The following is an 18,780-nucleotide window of genomic DNA, read 5'->3' on the forward strand; positions in this document are numbered from 1 at the left end:
CCGGCCGAAGGCCAGGCAAGCCGAAGGCCCATTAAAGGGGGTCTCGGGGGCGAAGCCCTCCAGGTTTTTATATGTATGGACCCCCTCTAAGAAAAATTTCTAGCTACGCCACTGATGTATATACAAATTTAATAATTTAGAATAATAATTATATTGATTGACATCGTATATTGAAGGAAATAGTTCTTATAAAATCTGGAAGACTTCGCACCCCATCACGGTATTTTTCGCATAGTTTCTTTAACTGAATCGATATTATAACTCTGCTATTTTTTTCGGTATCCAACTATCTACACGCTATCGTTCAAGTTTGGTTTCATCGTTAGCCACCTCGCATTCCATTTTTTTGATCAATACCCAGATTGCCAGATTAGGAAAACGATGATTCCACCTTCGCATTGATTATTTGTGCATTCTTCGTCGGAAGAGTCTGATTCACGTTCCAAGTTTCTGGAGGAAATAGAGACTCAATTCCACGTTTTTGGAATTGAGAATTGCTTCTTGTGACAAATTTTATAAATATAAAAAAAAATCCGGGGGTTTTTTTCTGTGGATATTTTTTCCGGAGTTTTTTTCGGGGGTTTTTCTTCTATTAACTTTTTAAACAATTGAATTCTTTACTTCGATTTGTTTACAAAACGAATAGTTCGTTATTCGATTCATAATTGTTTTTTTTAGATTAGGTGAACATGTTTTGATTGCATATGATATTATTGTTTTTTTTAAAATGTTTTTAGGACAATGTTAATTTTTTATATATTCCCCTCCTCCCCTAATTCTAAAGCCGCATCCCTTTTTGGTTAAGCTATTCAAAGAGAGCAACCCTACACTTTTAGCTCTGACTAAACAGAAAGAGCAGAATTTGGATACTAATAATATTGCAGATAAATTGAGTGAAAAAAATGCCAAAACTCTCAAATTCGAGCCTCACATGTTACCTATGCTTGTGCCACCCATACCTTGGACCAGTATAAATGCCGGTGGATATCTCTTGAACAATAGTAATAATTTTTATCACTTTTTTTTAGAAAAAAAGATACATTTTATATCTCAGTCTTAGCTCGATTTTTAGAATAAATATTATCGATATAAAAAAAAGAAAAAAAGTAATATAAATTTTATTTTGGATTATAAGGTCCACTTGTACGACTATCGGAATCATGGGGCTTCCACTATCAAATACTCAATAAGACACCCGTCAAGAAAATGCTGCCTATGTTAGATTCCCTTTCGTATTTGGGGATGTGCCCATGGATTATCAACCAGCCCGTTATTATATATATTTTATTTTATAAATATAAGTTCCATATCTTATTATAAAACTCCAGTTCAAATGTATGATCCACATTAAGAATCCTTCTTCCATTAAACTTAGAAGGCTTGATAGGATAGGAGTGAAATAAAAAGTGGATAAATCTTTTAAAGAATTAGATACAGAACAAAAAAAAATAAATATTTAATAGATTTTAGATACGATCATAAAAATTTTCAATTCAAACGGCAACCCGGCTTTAAGTATACCTCCTTATAAGACCCTTCGACCAGAGCCTACTACAAACGAGGATCTTAATCACAATGACGAAATGACAAATTTATTCCCCCTTTCTTCCGTAGTTAATACCGCCCCGTAATTTCTATTTTGATTTTTATAATTTTAATTAATATATTACTTATAAAAAAACGAGTTTTATTTAAGGAGGGTAATAATCAATTTTCCAAATTGGTAATTTTTTTTAATAGGTACCCTGGCAACAAAAAGCATAATGGTAGCGGGAATGGGTACTCTAATTCAACGTCTTCCGTTGATTCTAAAACCGAATCGGAAATGTATTCCATATGGTGTGACACCTTATACAAACTTTCCATAGCTAATCACGTTTAATTATATTTATATACTCGTATATAAATGTTTTTGTTACCAAAAATTAAGAATTATATATCATTCTTTTCTCACGGGATCATATATTCAAATCGATTTAAAAACTGGGAAACATCGTAAAAGTAAATGGCTTCTAGATTTAAGCCGGTTTTAGAGTCGGCTGGGGTGTAATTGAAAACCAAATTCACGAGGAAATAATCGATATTGTATTGTAACCCTATTATTTATTTAATACTCGTGGAAAGTGGAAAAGTTCATTTTAAATTTAATTTTTAAATGCCAACTAGTTGGATTATTTAAAAACTCGCTTAAAAAAAAATGAAAACCTATTTGGGTTAATCCCATTTATTATTTTTCTTGACTCTGCATTGAATAAAAATAAGGGGGGGGGTTATATTATTATAATTAATTTTGATTGACAGATAATCTTTTATTAATTACCGTATTTATTATAATTAAAATTTGATTATGATATTTTGTTATCTCTTACATATTTAATAGGTTATACAAGATGCCATCCTATATTTTTTTTAACCAATTTTATAGATATATCTTTTTATTAATAATTTTTAAAAAAGTTGCGCGACAAAATATTTTGGTTTCCACATAACATGGACTTCCGGAGTAGAGTTTATCCGATCCCACCATATTTTAATCATTTAAGTATGTTATGTTATCTATATATTTTATTTTATTATAGTATTTATTTTTTAAAGGAGCAATAATTTTTGTAAATGAGTATATTTTACAAGCCATATTTTTTTTTTACAAAATTATTACTAAAAAATTATTATCTTATCTAGCATAAAAACAAACCCTTAGTTTATATTTAATGTGGATCCAATATAATGTTTAAATAATAAGTATGATTTTTTTTTTAGAAATATATGACTCACAACTTCTATCTATAAATTACCTTCCCTTAGTTTATCAAATAAATATTAAAAATTTGAAAAATAATTTACACAAAGTTTTATTTATCCAATGAATATTTTTCAAATTGGCATGCTTTAAATATCATACGATATGTCTATAACCCGAATCCTTACAACATAATATAAAAAACAATTTCCAAGACAAATATATTTATTTACATTATTTATTTTCTCCTTTTACTTGAAGAAATTTTATGATTTGTTGTTGATATTGTTTCAGTGCAACCCGGTACATTTATCTCGCTGTATGTCAGCCAGGGTCTATTAAAAATTGTGCATATTTTTTACACTAGCTTTAGTGTTGTTTAAACAGCTCGATTTGAATCGATTTTTAAAAACGGCGAACTCAATATTTTAGCCAGGCTTAATCCTCCAGATCTCGTTAATAGATGAACCTTATTGAGGAAAATCTTAAGGCTTGCATAATATTTTTCTGGGCAAAATATTTAAAAATCGGCTCAAAACGAGCCGTTTAACAACATTAACTAGCTTTATAATTATTTTTAAAAAATATTATCCAAAAACACCTTTATTACAATGTCATAATTTAAAAAGAAAATTCTTAAAACGCGGAAGTGGGTGGGACTACAAGTTCCCTCAAAGCAAACACAATTATATTTTAAAATAAAAATTTATATATTTTTGTTTTAGAAGGGACATCCATATTATATAAGAATTAAGTGTACATATCTATCATATAAAATATAAGTAATCATGTTCAAGTCATTCTCTCGACACTATAAAGGCCTACCATTTGATCCGTTGTATCGAATCCCCATTTGTTGAGTTATTGGTTGTTTGTAGAATCATCAATGTTTGGTTGTCATGCATTATGCCCAAATATTTACAATGTTGCCTTTTTTAAAATATAAAATGAAGTTTACAACTCTTTGAAATATAAATAAAGCGAAATAGGTCATTATTTCTTTTGAAAACGAACCCTTTCTGAATTATATCATTTCTCTAATCAACTTTTTTTTTGAGGGCCATCTCGTAAGGACGTTTAAAAAAAAAGATATCATAAGTAATATTTCTTCTAAAGAAATTTTAGAAATGAGATTCAACCCTAATTAATTGGAACCTTTATTTCAATTTAAAATCCAATCTTCAATTGTTTCTTTACCTTTATATATATATATATATATATATATATATATATATATATCCATTTCATGACGCTACTTGCCCCTCTCCCTAATTGCTAAAAGGGACATTTTCGTCAAAATGTTATTATCTTTATGAAATAATTTAGAGATAAACGATTGAAATTGTTTATAAAAAAATGAACAGCATAATATTTATTTTTTTAAATGAAATAACTAAATAAGGAAATAAAAATCTATAGAATCTAAATAAACGGCAAAAAAAAATTGGCGTAAAAGAGGTTTCAGGGTTGGGGCGGAGGTAGGTGGCAGTTAAATTTTGGTGTACAAGGTAAAAGATACCTGTTATTGCAATACACTAAATAACTTTAGAACAATTTTATAAAAGGTATTTATATTATAAAATTTTAACGCAGAGTCAATTCGACCCTGTTGGTAAGAGATCTTATTTTTTGATATTAACTCTGTTCCCGTTTGAATTTCCCGGGGAAATGTTATTCAGCTATTCAATATATTTTAAGTATAGAATATCATTTTAATTTATTTAGTTTTCTTTAAATTTGCAAGTATCGAAATTGTATAATAGAAAATTTATATCGATTTATTTGTTGAATCAAATCAATATAAAATAAACTATGAGTATTCTTTAATGATTTAAATATACTATTAAATTGACTAGTTATGTATTAAAGGCATTTAAAAGTGTACATACATAATCAGGTAATGACACGATAAGACAATTAGTCGGCGCGCAAACCACAAAATGGCCCTACATTTGACTGGTAATGTATGTACATCATTGGAGTTACTAATATATCTACATAATTGCTCCATTTTTTAAGCGTTTTAGCTGATTTTTTTTATGGCTAACTTTTTTGTTTAAACCTAGTTTTTTGTCGGAAACTATCACCTCATTTTCCATTTTTTTTAGATGATATCTCACCTTAAAGAAAGCTAACTCTTTCACCAATTTTTAACAGGTTTTCTTCGGAACGGATCTGTAGATTTCCTCAATTACCACCAAAATTTATATATTTAAAAATAAACGAAATATTAGGATCCTTTTATCATAACGTTTAGTAAATTTGCATAATTTGTTTTTGAAAAATTCTTATTTTTTTTTTAAAAAAAAGCTGGTGACCCATTTAGAAGCTTATTGCTTTTCGCTAAACCACAACCTTTAGGTCCTAAAGGATTGAAATGGCTTAAATTGCACCTAGTCAACCTTACCGGCACCCAGAAAAAGTATTTTTGCAAAAAATGTATTTTTTTTAGCTGCACTAAATATCTTTTTTAAATAACAAGTTAACCATTTGAATAATAGTGGGTTTTTTTTAGAAACAAACAAAGATAGATCTGATTTTATTTTAGAATAATAAGTAATAAGCTTAGAAATTTTCGCATACTAAATGCTATAGTGTTGTTAAACGGTTCGATTTTTGAAAATGACTAACCCAATATTTTAGCCAGAAGTTATGCAAGCCTCGAGATTTCGTTAATAGATGTCCAAATCTCTCAGCCATCTATGAGCAATATCTCCAGGCTTGCGTAATATTTTTGGCTAAAATATTGGGTTACCCATTTTCAAAAATCGAACTGTTTAACAACACTATTAAATTCTTTCAATCGTCCCACTTACATACACTATTAGAACTAGTGTTGTTAAACGGTTCGAGAATTAAAAATACCAAACTCAATATTTTATTTAAAACTATTACGCAAGCCTGGAGATTTTGCTCATATAGACAGGTTTGGACACCTATTAACATTTTTCGGCTAAAATAATGGGTTAACCGTTTTTTAGATGTCCAGCCGTTTAACAACGGTAGAACTTCAAGGTTAAACAAGCGCTCGCTGGGAGAGGAATATGTGATTCATAATATACCATTAGCTTCTGTATAGAGGATATATATAAAATCATATGATATATTTTTTTAATTTAAATATTAAGTTTGTATTTAATTTATTCTTCTACTAAAATTAGGAAATCTATAAAAGAAAGAATCGAATATATCGATAAAATGTTACCCACTATTATAAACTGTGCTGAGGCGCCATTAAAGGTAAACATTTAATAATAAATTTTTTTTTGTAAAGAGGTTTATTTTTTTCCCCCTTGCTTTAGATTATATAAGCTTGTGAATAATAATTGTTAACACATAGTCTGAGACATGCAGATTAACTGTTGTATATTTGAATATAACAACATTCTTACCTTTTGATTTTATTATTTTTTGATTAAACTTATTTTTGGATTTAACCTTTTCTTATTAACTCATTATTTATATATGTTCCGCATTGCTTTTACATCAGTAAACCAACCATGAATGTTGGAAATGAAAAAGTCAATTTGAGAAGTAGTGTTGTTCCTCCTATAAGTTAAAGTATTACTTTCATTATGAAAGAAGAAAGTGTTCTCGATTTTAAGGGTAAAACTCCTGCACAACTCTAAAAGCTTCCTACTATCGTCGCGATTTGGTTGTGGAATGGCCGCATTCCCAATTACTCTATTATGTATGTAAAACTCCTCTTTCCCAATCCAAAACTTAAGAGACAGGATGACAGTACACGAAATTACACCGGAGTCTGTTTCTACGGAGACATGTTGGTCGTCCTTTAAGAGTATTCTATTTGGAGCCTGTAATGATCTTCCTAACATCAATAGTTCTCCCGAGGCAAGAATGGTTATCTGAAGACACAGTTCTCTTGATAGCTGAACTCAGGTCACTTGATAGAAGTAATGGTGCCCTCTGGACTACAATCCATAGACTCCTTAGGAGGGACAGAAGGATCTACATAGCAAAGAAAGCTTTCGAGATGACAGAGGCATGATGGAAAACAGAACTTTTGATGCCTATAAAAAGCTCAAACTTTTCTGCAATGCAAGAGTATTCAAGCCTCTCCCATCAATCAGACTGGATAATAATAAATTGATTACCGACCCGGATGAACAGATGGCTCTATGGTTGGACCATTACATGGAAATCTTTGATTCAAGGAGGCCAGTCGTATTTCCATCCTCTAGCCATAGCGCAGTATCATCTGACGCTAATTTTTCTGTGGCGGAAATAACTAAGGCCATTAATAAACTTAGGAACAATAAATCCCCAGGTCCGGATAACATCTTAGGAGAATATCTGAAAGCTGCCCCCTCAGAGGTTTCTCAGCTCTTGCTGGGACTGTTTAATAGGATTTGGCTTACGGGGAAGATGCCAGCAGACTGGAATATGACAATTTTTTATAACTTCCCCAAAACCCCGAATCATGTTAAATTTTAGGATTATAAAGCTATTGCTCTCACATCTATCGTGTCAAAGGTTTTCATGATTCTTATAAAAAACCGCATTCTTGCGTCCACCCTAATCTTCTGTCTAAGTACATCTGTGCCTACCGCCCAAACAGGAATATCAATGAACCTATATTGGCATTGAAGATATTAATACAGAAGTGTGAGAAGTATAAATTACCATTTTACTTTATCTTCGTTGATTTTAAGCGCGCTTTTGATAGCGTTATTCACGATACTCTGTGGGCAATCCTAGAAGGATGTGGCATTGACGGGAATATCATTAAGATTCTCTAGACACATTATAGTAATCTCTTCGCCTCGTTTAAAATCATTAATAAAGTTTCTCCCCCCTTTAGAACAAAAAAAGGAGTAAAGCAAAGGTGTGTCGTCTCCCCGCTGTTGTTCAATATAGTTATGAATAAAATAATTACAGATTCGCTGTGAGCCACAAATCTTCTGGAACTTGGATTTAATCAGCCATGGTTTTTGGAAAAAAGGGTGATTTGTTATGCAGATGACTTGGTGATGATTGCCAAGAGCTTGGAGGAGGCCCATAATTTAGTCTTGATACTTAATTCCTTCAGCTTAAAGGTTGGATTGGATATTAACTTCGATAAGACGGTAATTATGCCATCATCTCACGCGCCCCCCTTTGGTTAATTGGATGGTAGGGGGAAAGTTGGTTAGGGTGGTGTCCTCCTATAAATAACTTGGGGTAAACATAGATAATAGGAGTAGCTGCCATGAAGAACTAAAAATCAGAATTCATAACGCAAGGGCTGCTTTTTATAAATATTCCAAACTGTGGAAATCCAGAGAGATATCGGTTTACACTAGGCTACGTATATTCAATTCCACCATCATCCCAATTCTCCTTTACGGCGGTGATATATGGGAAATTACGAAGACAGAGACCAGGAGATTACAGGCGTTTGTCAACAAATGTCTTAGAATAATAAATGACATTTTTTACCCCAACATTATCTCTAATGTTAACCTTTGGCTGAGGTCACGTCACACTCAAGTGCATGTGACTTTGAAAAAGAAACGTCTTACCTTTTTTGCACATATTCTGAGGAATCACACAAATAATAGCCTGGTCCTGGAGGCGATAAAATGGTTATACTCATTCAACGGCAAAACCTATAGGAAATATAAAACTTTAAGGTTCTATAGGGCAGTAAAGGATATCATGGATTTAAATCTTCACACGAAACAGTTTTTAAGGTTGAATAAAGATAAGAAATCAATAAAGAAACTGTTGAGGATCAAATCAAATTATTTGAATCTCCCATAAACTCCTCCTTGACACAGGTTATTTTTACTTTTGTATCTTCCTTTATTTTACTTTCGCTGCCTTTTCTCTTATCTCATTATGTATCGAACTTTTTTCCTTTTCATCTATTATTTGCTATCAAATTTCCCATCTTATGCCTTATGTACCGTGTGATTAAAGTTAGGTCCCCCTTTGCCTTTATAAATTATGTGTATAAGCATCTTTTGGGTAAGGGCTGTGCTTATTTTTGTCCATTCCTCATCAGCCCATAGACGTTTAAGTAATAGTCCTTGGACTATTACGCGTACAAGTACGTGCGGCTTGCCCACAAACGTGTGAAGGGCTCCTCATTTTTATCCCCATTTTAATTTGTCCATTCAGATGGGTTATGAGAAAACCTAACGTAGCTCTGTTGTATCCACAACTAGAGGGCGAAAACGTTTTATATCACGTATCACGTAATTTAATGAAAATATTCTCTATAAAAGGTTAAAAGATTTTTTTTTTATTATCACTATTTATATTTCAACAAACTTTCCATCTCCATGTTTTTTTTCAAAATAACAAATATCCCCTGGACCATGTCCGTTTATGACATACTATTTGAATTGACTGAAAACCCTGATGTTAATTATTTTCGCGGGTCTAATACAGGAGATGTTTTTTTCCAGTCAAAGTTGAAATACTACGAAGCTCTTAATGGGAAATTTTATATTTTTAGCGACTCGGAATTTATCGAAATCTAATTGTATCTTTTAAATTATAATGCATTTTGGAAACATTATTAATTATTAAATAAAATAAACAATTTATAAAGTTGATGTTAAACCCACTGATTTACCATATAAATTTCCCAAGTTAAGCGGACCTTTAACTGAAGTGTATATTGATCTTGTACTTGATTATTTCACCACCAGCTCATCAGAAACAATACAGCTCCTAAACCACATTTAGATGCGTCAGTCGCTCCGATAGGTAATTCAGGATTAAAATAAGTCAAAGCTGGAGGAAGACTAATCAACCTCTTTAGATCATTAAAGCTTCTAGAGTGTTCTAAGTTCCATGCCCATTTTACTTTGTTAACAATTTTGTATAAAGAATCAGCAATTTCCGCAAGTTGTTTAAAAATTTTCTATAGTAGCCAGCCATTCCCAGAAATGTTGATAATTCAGCAGCTGATTTTGGTTCAGGCATATTTACTATTGCTTCAATTTTGTCGTGGTTAGCGTGAATCCCCTTGGCGTCATATTATGGCCAAGGAACCTCATTTTATTTAAAAAAAAAATGCTTTTGGTGAAGATAGGTACTAACCCGAATGATGATATTCTTTCAAACACTCTTTTTATGTTGTTTAGGTGAGCATTTTTATTTCCGGTTATAATTAAATCATCAATATAAAATATGACATCTTTCATATGACCGAAGATCTGGTCCATGATCTGTTGAAAGATTGCAGATGAGATCTTTAGCCCAAAAGGAAGTCAGGTAAATTGGTAGTATCCCTTGTGTGTGGATATAGTCAAAATATTTCTGCTATCAATCGGAATCTGTAAAAAAACACTTTCAAAATCGATCTTGGTGAATTTCTTTCCTGCCGAAAGTTTAGCTATTATTCATCATTTATTCGTGGAAGTGGATATCTTGAAATCTTCTAGAGCTGGGTTTACAGTGTCCTTAAAATTAATGCAAAGCTTAATGCTCCCATCATTGTACGGCGGTAATAGGACTTGCCCAATGAACATCTTTTACCGACTCAAAAATTTTTTCTTGTATCCATTTGTTTAGTTCTTTGCCCACAAGATCAATCTTTGCACAGGGTACACTTCTTGGTGGTATAATTTTAGGTTGGGCATCTCTTTTCAAATATAGTTTGCCGTTAGCTTTGTTAATAGGTCCCCTAGTTGATTTGGATTCACAATCTTTAATCAGTTTTAATATTTCATCTTCGTAATTGGTATCAATGTTTGCTATAAATTTGTTCAAGATATTTTTGAAGGCGTTAATCCTCGTACGTCCCAATACAGCATTTTTTTCTTGATTCAACAACCACTACTTGTAAATATTTTGTGATGCCTTCATAATTTACTTTAACTTGTGTAGTACCGATGATCTTAATTAAGTTTCCATCGTAGCCTGTAAGTTGCAACTTGGATTTTTTAATATCTTTAATGTTAACTTTTTTTTAGCTATTTCGTGAGGTATGATGGTGAATTTAGAGCCTGTGTCGACTTGCATCGTTGTTGTATCATCATTTATTTTTAAAGTAGTCATAAATGCATTATCATTACCATTAAGCATGTCCTCAGTTATATTATTAACGTTAAGATCATTATCATTATTATTTTTTGTAGTGTCGACTTTATCTTCAATAATTTCTTGAATATTCATATTACAATTGTTGTTGTATTGATTTTCGTCATCATATTGTATTTGCTTTCTCTGAATGTGATCGCTTCCTCTATGATTATTTGAGTTGTTACTATAAGATCGGTAATTATTGCGATTTCGATCATCGTATTGGTTCTGTTTCCTCTGATTATAATTATGCCATGTATTATTTCTACCGCAATTATATGAGTTGTTGTAATTAGATTGATTATTGTTGTTATTGCGATAGTTACTATAATTGCTATTATTATAATTATCATGTTATCTAAAATTATTATTATCGTAATTCCTATTCCTATTATAATTATTATCATATCTATCGTCATAACTTTGTCTAAAGTTGTTTCTAAGATTGTTATTAGGTCTATAATTATTCTCATTCCTATAATTGTATCTAGGAAAAGTATTATCGGAATTATTTTGGTTAAAAGAAGATTTAACTAGACTCTTATGTTCATTGTTTTTTGTATTAACATCTCTATTTTTATTGGGCTTTTTATCATTATTCACATAATTACGTTATCAATTTTTAAAATTGTTATCCTGTCAAAGAATAGTTATGTCTGTTATGTATTAACAATCTATTCCTAATCTGACTAGCTTTTACTCTTATTGGGTATCACACTTGATCCAACTCATTTGTAGTTCTAGACTCTGTATTACTTTCTTAGGGTTGTTGGCTGTTCTCCTTTTCCTCACCTCTTTGTTATCGTTTAATACATTCTCTTCGTTTAGGATATCTTCAGTTCTCTTTTCTAATTTAGTCCTTTTCGTTTAATATATCTTCGGTTCTTTTCCGTAATTGATCAATATGATTAATTATTGGTTTCCCTTCTATACTTATTTCATATCGTTTTGATCCTAGTACTCTTTTAATGCGCCACCGCAGATTTCTATTTATTTCTAAATGTTGGGGGTAGTATTCTAGCTTTTCCTTCTTGTTCACCACCCTTTCAAATATTTGTTCTAGCAATCCTCTAGATTTAATCTATAATAATATTTCTGCTGGGCTTTGTTTATTTTCTGCAGATAATTGTAATAGGAAAGAAGGTTTCTATTCATCCTCCGTTTTTTTATTGTCGCTATATTATAATTAACCCTTCCTCATACCGCTCGTTTGTGAATGATATGGACTGGTCTCCCAAGCACTAATTGAATTCTATTTCTTTCACAAAAACCTTTGAATTCTTTACTCTTGAATTGTGGCCCGTCATCTGCAGATATTTTCTTTGGAATTTCGAATCTGGCAAAAATATTTATTAATATATTAATTCATTTATTTTGGTGTTTTTATTATTCATTTGGAAATAAACTTTTTTTCGACTAGGGTTGTTTAAACGGCCCTATATTTGGATCGGCCCGATTAAGATTTTAATCAATAGAGGTCTAACCCTTTCTGCAACTTATAAGCAAAATCTCCAGGTTTTATTAATATTATTTTGGCTAAAATCTTAATCCACTATTTTCGACCTTTTTTTTTAAATTTGAAAATTTTTAAATAAATGAAAAAATTATGATCCCTTACTTTTACAATGACGTTTTTTGTAGAATTTGCCAATATATTTAACAGAGTCCTGCAGAAATACCACTAGGACAGCCCGGTCCGAATTTTTTAAAAAAATATTATATTTATTTTTAATTTTTATAGTTAATAATGGCGCTTAAAATATTTGGTTACGGCCGGGCTTAGGGCCTGGCCTGCAGATCTCTGGAATTTAATGAGAAATATTTTTACAAAAATGTTTGAGCCCTTAAATTTGCAGCCCGGACCTTTATATTCAACAAATATCAAGCCGCCTTTAGAGGGCATCATCGGATCATTATTAACGCTTACCTTGATTTTCTTTAAAATTATGAAGGGATCGAGAATGGGATAAACTTAAAAAAAAATAAAATATTAAATCTACTTTTATAGGAAGGAAACGATTGGTGGATGAAAGCGGATGATCCATGGCAAGCCTTGGCCTGCTGCGCGGAAATATCCAAGGCCATCAAGCATTCAGATCATACTAAATATTTATGCCACTTTCCTATCCATCAAGTAAAATGGGTATTAATATAGATTTGGGAGGTTACGCTCAGAATCGGAAGAGGAATTAATTACAATTTTAACCAATAACCTTTATTTTAAGATATTTGAATAATATAAAAAAGCACATTAGTTATTATCAGTACAGTTGAATAATTGCACTATTTTTGGCCTATTTTAGCCGACTAAAAATAGTTTTAATCTAATAACTGTCACCTCCAACTCTCGTTTTTTTGGAAAATATACAACCTCGATGAAAGCATAAACAAATTAGCTCGTGTCGCAATCGAATTTTTTTCGGCACGCTTATAGATTAAGTAGAATTATGCGATTTTTTTAACCCATTATAGATATCCGTATCGGTGTTGGCGGACATTAGAAAATATTTTAAGAAAAATTTACTATTGATGAAAATCGAAAATTCTTTGCAACAAAACATGGAAGATGTTAATAATACAATTGAGATCATAGTCAACGTTGCTTTTTGAATATTTTATCAAAAGATCTAAGGATATTAGAAGAGAAAATATAATTCTTACGACTTCAGACAGTGAAAGTGGAATAAACCAGATAAAAAAATGCAAATTATAAAAGGCCTTTCATTTTTTTCCCTAGATGGGGAAAGGCATCGCCTATATTGTAAAATTGATATAAATTATAGTATAAGTAAATTTACATACTAAAAAAGGAATTGGATTGTTCTAGTTTTTTTAGTTTTACATACAGAATACTTTTCTGTAATACGATTTGTCCCGGTCCTGTAATAATTCAAACATAATTTTAACACATGGTTTTAAAAACGGCGTCCAATTTCTTGCCTATCTTTTAACGTTACTTATTTATCGAGTAGTGTTAAGAGAGTAAGCTGGGACTAGTCTACTATTCAAAGGAGATGGGATAAATGGTATACATAATTGGCGTTATTTAACATTGAATCCTGCAATGACCTTTTTATTTGTTTATAAAATAAACATTAAAAAATATATACACATATAGGACGGTTCTTGTAATGGCTTGCAACACTATGCCGCCCTGGGTCGGGACCAAGATGGGGGAAGTCAAGTCAATTTAATACCCAGTAATCGACCTCAAGATGTTTATACTGCCGTTGCGGAAAATGTAAAACTTTTTTTTCAAAAATTTTTGTTTTATAAGGTTTTTAAAAAATTAACAAATAAAATAATTGGGAACTTCCAGCAGATATTTGTTTTCTCTACGTTCTTTTACCACTTACATGTTAATGTATCGATTCTTAAGATAACTGATAATTAAATCAAGATTCATGATTTATTACCGAGAGAATTGACCATTTTGTTTTACTAAATTTTTTAATTATCTATGTATATCAAAAACACAAAGGTCGAAATATTAAGACAAAAAGATGCTGAAAGTGGATCTGAAATAGCTATTTTATTGGAAGGGAAAATAACCAGAAAGGTATGAAATGTATTTTTTTTTGAGCCTTATAATATAAAAAAAACTAAACATGAATTCAAAAGGCATATTTTTAAGGAATATTTTGTGTCTCTGGCATTTTCATTTTTAATAAGACAGTTGTATCTGGATAATTTTAAAAAAAACTTTTTTGTAAAGTCGTTATTAATAAATAATCTGAAATAGATTTTTCTTATGATATATTTAAATTCATAAATCTTTTAATTTTTTGAAATCAAATACAAAGTAATTCATACTTACAATTTTTTGAGCCAAAATCTTTTCATACTTACAATTTTTTGAGAAAATCTTTGAAGATTTTTTTTTGATGAAGAGAGATTTTTGATTCAAATTTTACCTAAAAATGCCAAATAAAATACTTTATTATTAAACTTTTGTAAATTTCATGAATAAAAGGTTTCAAAATGAAATGAAGAAGATTTTTTTCAAACTCTTGCAAAAATTGAGCTTTATCATTGTATAAGTTATTTACTAACACCAATTATTTCGATGATCTGGAAAAAAATGGTTTAAGCAACTGTTTGTGATCACATAGGAATGTGTTATCTTTTTCTTTAATTAACATCGTAAATATTCTTTTGATATATTTAAAAAAAGTATTTGCCTCCTTTTTAACAGCTCTTTTTTTTCTTTAAAAGGTAGTCAAACAAACGGTTATGACTGTGGTTTATGGGGTAACCCACTACGGGGCAAAAGAACAAATAGCTCGACAACTCGAAGATATACCAGATTTCGATAAACAAAACGTAAAATCCGCTTCCATTTATCTAGTCGAAAATACTTTTGCCAGCATCAAAAAATTGTTTACCGCCACCAGGGAAATTCAAGTTTTAATATATTTTTTAAAAACTTTTGAATTTGGACATGATTTTATAAATGTCCTAAAATTAGTTGGTAGACTCCGACACGGTTTACCTGAGCTTTTATCTATATCTCTAAGTTGAGCCGCAACCTAAAAATTGAAATAAATTTTTAAGAATAAAAACTCGGCTAAGTTTAGAGTTGGCCAAAGTTAGAGATTAAAATTATTATTTTTAAATACGTTAAAACCTCTAAAGAAATATTTGAGTCGTTTTCCATGCCAAAATCAATTTTAAACTATTTTATATATTGGCTACCTATATTAACAGGTCACCTATTCCATGTCAAATTCAACAACTTTGGGCTGACCCCTTTCAATTTTGTAAAAAATTATAGGCACTTTATATATGTTCTAATAATATCTAAAACAAAATTTTACCTCACTCGGAATTATATTACCTGATATATTGGTTATTAAAGGTACAAAAATCGGCTTTGTTTTGAATGAAACTATTAGTTCCAATATTGAATCTAAATATTACTAAGTCAATAATTGATAATTATGTGGGAAATATCTAAATTAATTTTTTTTAAATATTGGTCATCTTTTGTCAATTGAAATTAATATTTTGAATGAGCTTCAATTTTTTTGTATGATGTATGAAAAACTACAGATGGCGCTATACGTTAACTAATAAATTTTATTAAATTTTTTTTTTAATGTGCATGATATTATTTGTAGATAAGATTATGCCTTGAAATGAAAAAAACCTTAAATTGCACTAAAATGTTCATATATAGCGCTATCTATATGTTTTTACACATTATTTGCTATATTATTAAAATAGTTATCTACCCGCTTTAATTATTGAAGAAATTGTTAGAAAAAAAAATTGAAAAAATGAAGATAATATTTCGAAATATTAATTTTCTGCGGACATAAGATAACAAATATTTAAAAACATTTAATTTAGATGTTTCTCTCATAATTATCAATTATTGACTTAGTTATTAATATTAGATTCAATTCGAACTAATTTAACTTTTTATTTAAAACTAATTATTTAACATCAGTTAAAGGTTAAAAAAAGCCAATTTTTGTACCTTAATAAGCTAAAATTTCTTTTTGAATATTACTAGAAATATGTGCCTATGAATTTTTTATCGAAATTGAAAGGGGTTGTCCGATACGATTTTCTTGTTCATTTGACATGGAGTGACCTATGATGGTTAAACTGGGCGATCAATTATTGTGAAATACTAATAAAATTTTACCTTTAAACTAAAGAGCAGATTCATATAATTTTAAAGCATTCATCATTTAAATGAAGGATTGGTTTACGGATTGTGCAAAGTTCATATGTTCCAACACGAACCTGACCCTCGAATGGGTGACACCTATCGGATTTCCTGTCGTTCAACCTTACAGCAAAAGGACTCAGATGGTTCTACCCAAGGTTTCATTTAAAAAAAAGAAGTTAACAATATTAATCAAAATGTTATTTTTTATATTAGGGGTTTCAGCATGAAACTGCATCTTCCCTTCAACTCAGATCTGGTCTATTCGAGTATTACTTAATATATTATTTTTTTTACCCCTTGTTTAGATAAAAGTCAAATTTGAATCGGTTTTCGAAATTATTTCGTGAATCTTGCTAATATTTTGGTATAATATAATATATTATTTTTAAAAAGAAAACCATTGACGAGAAAACAAAAAAATGCATTTCCTCCTAATTTTATCCATTCCTTAGATTCCACTCATATGATGCTCACTGCTCAACATTGCCAAAAGTATGCATTGCACGCCTTTTTTAAAAATATACCCCATGGATTATTTTTTAATGGGTCATTTGATAAAATATAATATGCCGCCTAGTAGTTTGTGAAACGGTTCGATTTGAGCCGATTTTTAAAAACGGCTAACGCAATATTTTATCCAGAAAAATATTACGCAACCCTAACGACTTTGCTCATAGATAGCACAAACGTTTGGACATTTATTAGTGACTCGAGGCTAGGCAATATTTTTCTGACTAAAATATTGAGTTAGCCGTTTTTAAAAATCGGCTCAAATTGAGCCGTTTAACAACACTACTGCATAGTATAAATAATATATCTAAAATTAAATTAATATTATGTTTTATATACATACAAATATTTATTTTATCTCTTCTATAACACTAATTTTTTTTGCGAATTATAAAAAATTTAAATATTACTATATAAAGAGCCGGTATAAATTTTGTGGCAGTTCATGATTGTTTTTGGACTCATCCGGCACACGTTGAAACTATGAATCAGGTCAATAAATTGTCTTCCTCTTATATTTTTAAGAATTTGTTAAAATTTAAAATTATTAATTATAAAACTTATATATTAACTTTTGTATGATTAGTCTGTTTATTATTTTATATGTATTGGATAAGTTAATTTATAAAAATTTGTATTAAGTATATACAAATTATATAGTTATGCCGAGAACAATTCGTTTTACTCCACAAGCACCCAATAATTGAAAATCTTTCACAATTTTTCGTTGAAAATTACAGTTATAGCAACGAGTATACATTAAACATTTCATTGCTCATTTTAAATATAATATACTATACATGTTCCTAATAAATATTTTAAAATTTTGTTTTTGCCAAAAAAAAAATTGATAGAATGAATGATTGATATTCACATTTTATTTTATCATTTTTTATTAACTGCTAACTCTATTGTGGTATTATTTATTAAAATTTGTTATGTTCATTTATTATAATATTCTCTTTCGTTAGATTTTTTTAAGCATTTAATGCTAAATATTTTAAATTTTAAGTTAATCGAATGTAAACGATTTATGAACTATTTTAAAATTTAAAAAAAATATAAGAGAAATATCTTCATCCCTCAATAAAAGCGGCGTTGTTGAGGATATGCTCAAGTTCAATCAATTATTGAAAAAGATCCCCCAAAAAGGTTATCTAAAATTTAGATCAAATGAATATTAATTTTTGTTTTAGGATCCTTACAAATAGACGATGTTTTAAAATCGACCTTCTTTTTTAGTTGATCTATCCTTTGAAAATATTAAAAGAATACTATTCAATTATTCTTGCAATATTAGGAAATTATTACCAATTATTGTACACAATGTTAAATATACAGTATTTATTTGTTAGCCATGACGAAATTTATTATAAATTTTATTGTATATATAGTGATTCCGATGAAATGTGTGCTTACATTCATTTATTCATTAAGATAAATTAGTGATTTTTTAAAAAAATGAAAAAATAGAAAGTTATATAAAGAATATGAATGCTTGATATATAATACTCGATTTCTTAGAAATGCGTTTGATAAATGCAAAGAATATATTTATCATATTATATTTAATTAAATATATATAAAAAAAACTAAGACTAAATTACGGGAATTAAAAGTTTTTATATAAAAACTATGTATTTTATTTCTACAATAAAAAGGAGGAAAATTTTAATCAAATCAAGATATTAAACATTAAATGGCAGATTTATTTGAGTTGATTTAATTTTAACGGGATTTTTTTTACATCCTTTTTCATAAGCATTAGAAATGGTTAAAACACGGCAAGAAAAACCTTTAATAAAGTTTCACT

The 18,780-nt window shown here is 29.7% G+C and overlaps 1 protein-coding gene across 1 annotated transcript in view; it reads left to right on the forward strand.

Moving 5' to 3' along the window:
- LOC135926990 (DNA-directed RNA polymerase, mitochondrial-like) overlaps positions 1-18,323 on the forward strand; it is a 33,060-nt gene extending 14,737 nt beyond the window's left edge. The window contains exons 17-34 of the mRNA XM_065462924.1: positions 785-1,001; positions 1,136-1,269; positions 1,464-1,627; positions 1,741-1,876; positions 2,458-2,542; positions 5,051-5,162; positions 5,902-5,980; positions 12,786-12,911; positions 13,896-14,018; positions 14,259-14,336; positions 14,993-15,181; positions 16,487-16,612; positions 16,671-16,723; positions 16,851-16,949; positions 17,387-17,459; positions 17,628-17,719; positions 18,034-18,119; positions 18,164-18,323. Coding sequence (XP_065318996.1) covers positions 785-1,001; positions 1,136-1,269; positions 1,464-1,627; positions 1,741-1,876; positions 2,458-2,542; positions 5,051-5,162; positions 5,902-5,980; positions 12,786-12,911; positions 13,896-14,018; positions 14,259-14,336; positions 14,993-15,181; positions 16,487-16,612; positions 16,671-16,723; positions 16,851-16,949; positions 17,387-17,459; positions 17,628-17,719; positions 18,034-18,119; positions 18,164-18,213 — 2,022 coding nt within the window. The 3' untranslated portion in view covers positions 18,214-18,323. The remainder of the gene's footprint in view (positions 1-784; positions 1,002-1,135; positions 1,270-1,463; positions 1,628-1,740; positions 1,877-2,457; positions 2,543-5,050; positions 5,163-5,901; positions 5,981-12,785; positions 12,912-13,895; positions 14,019-14,258; positions 14,337-14,992; positions 15,182-16,486; positions 16,613-16,670; positions 16,724-16,850; positions 16,950-17,386; positions 17,460-17,627; positions 17,720-18,033; positions 18,120-18,163) is intronic.
- The last annotated feature ends 457 nt before the right edge of the window (positions 18,324-18,780 follow it).

Source organism: Gordionus sp. m RMFG-2023, chromosome 3 (assembly GCF_954871325.1).
Source record: "Gordionus sp. m RMFG-2023 chromosome 3, tfGorSpeb1-WG-v2, whole genome shotgun sequence".
Classification (NCBI taxonomy): domain Eukaryota; kingdom Metazoa; phylum Nematomorpha; class Gordioida; order Chordodea; family Parachordodidae; genus Gordionus; species Gordionus sp. m RMFG-2023.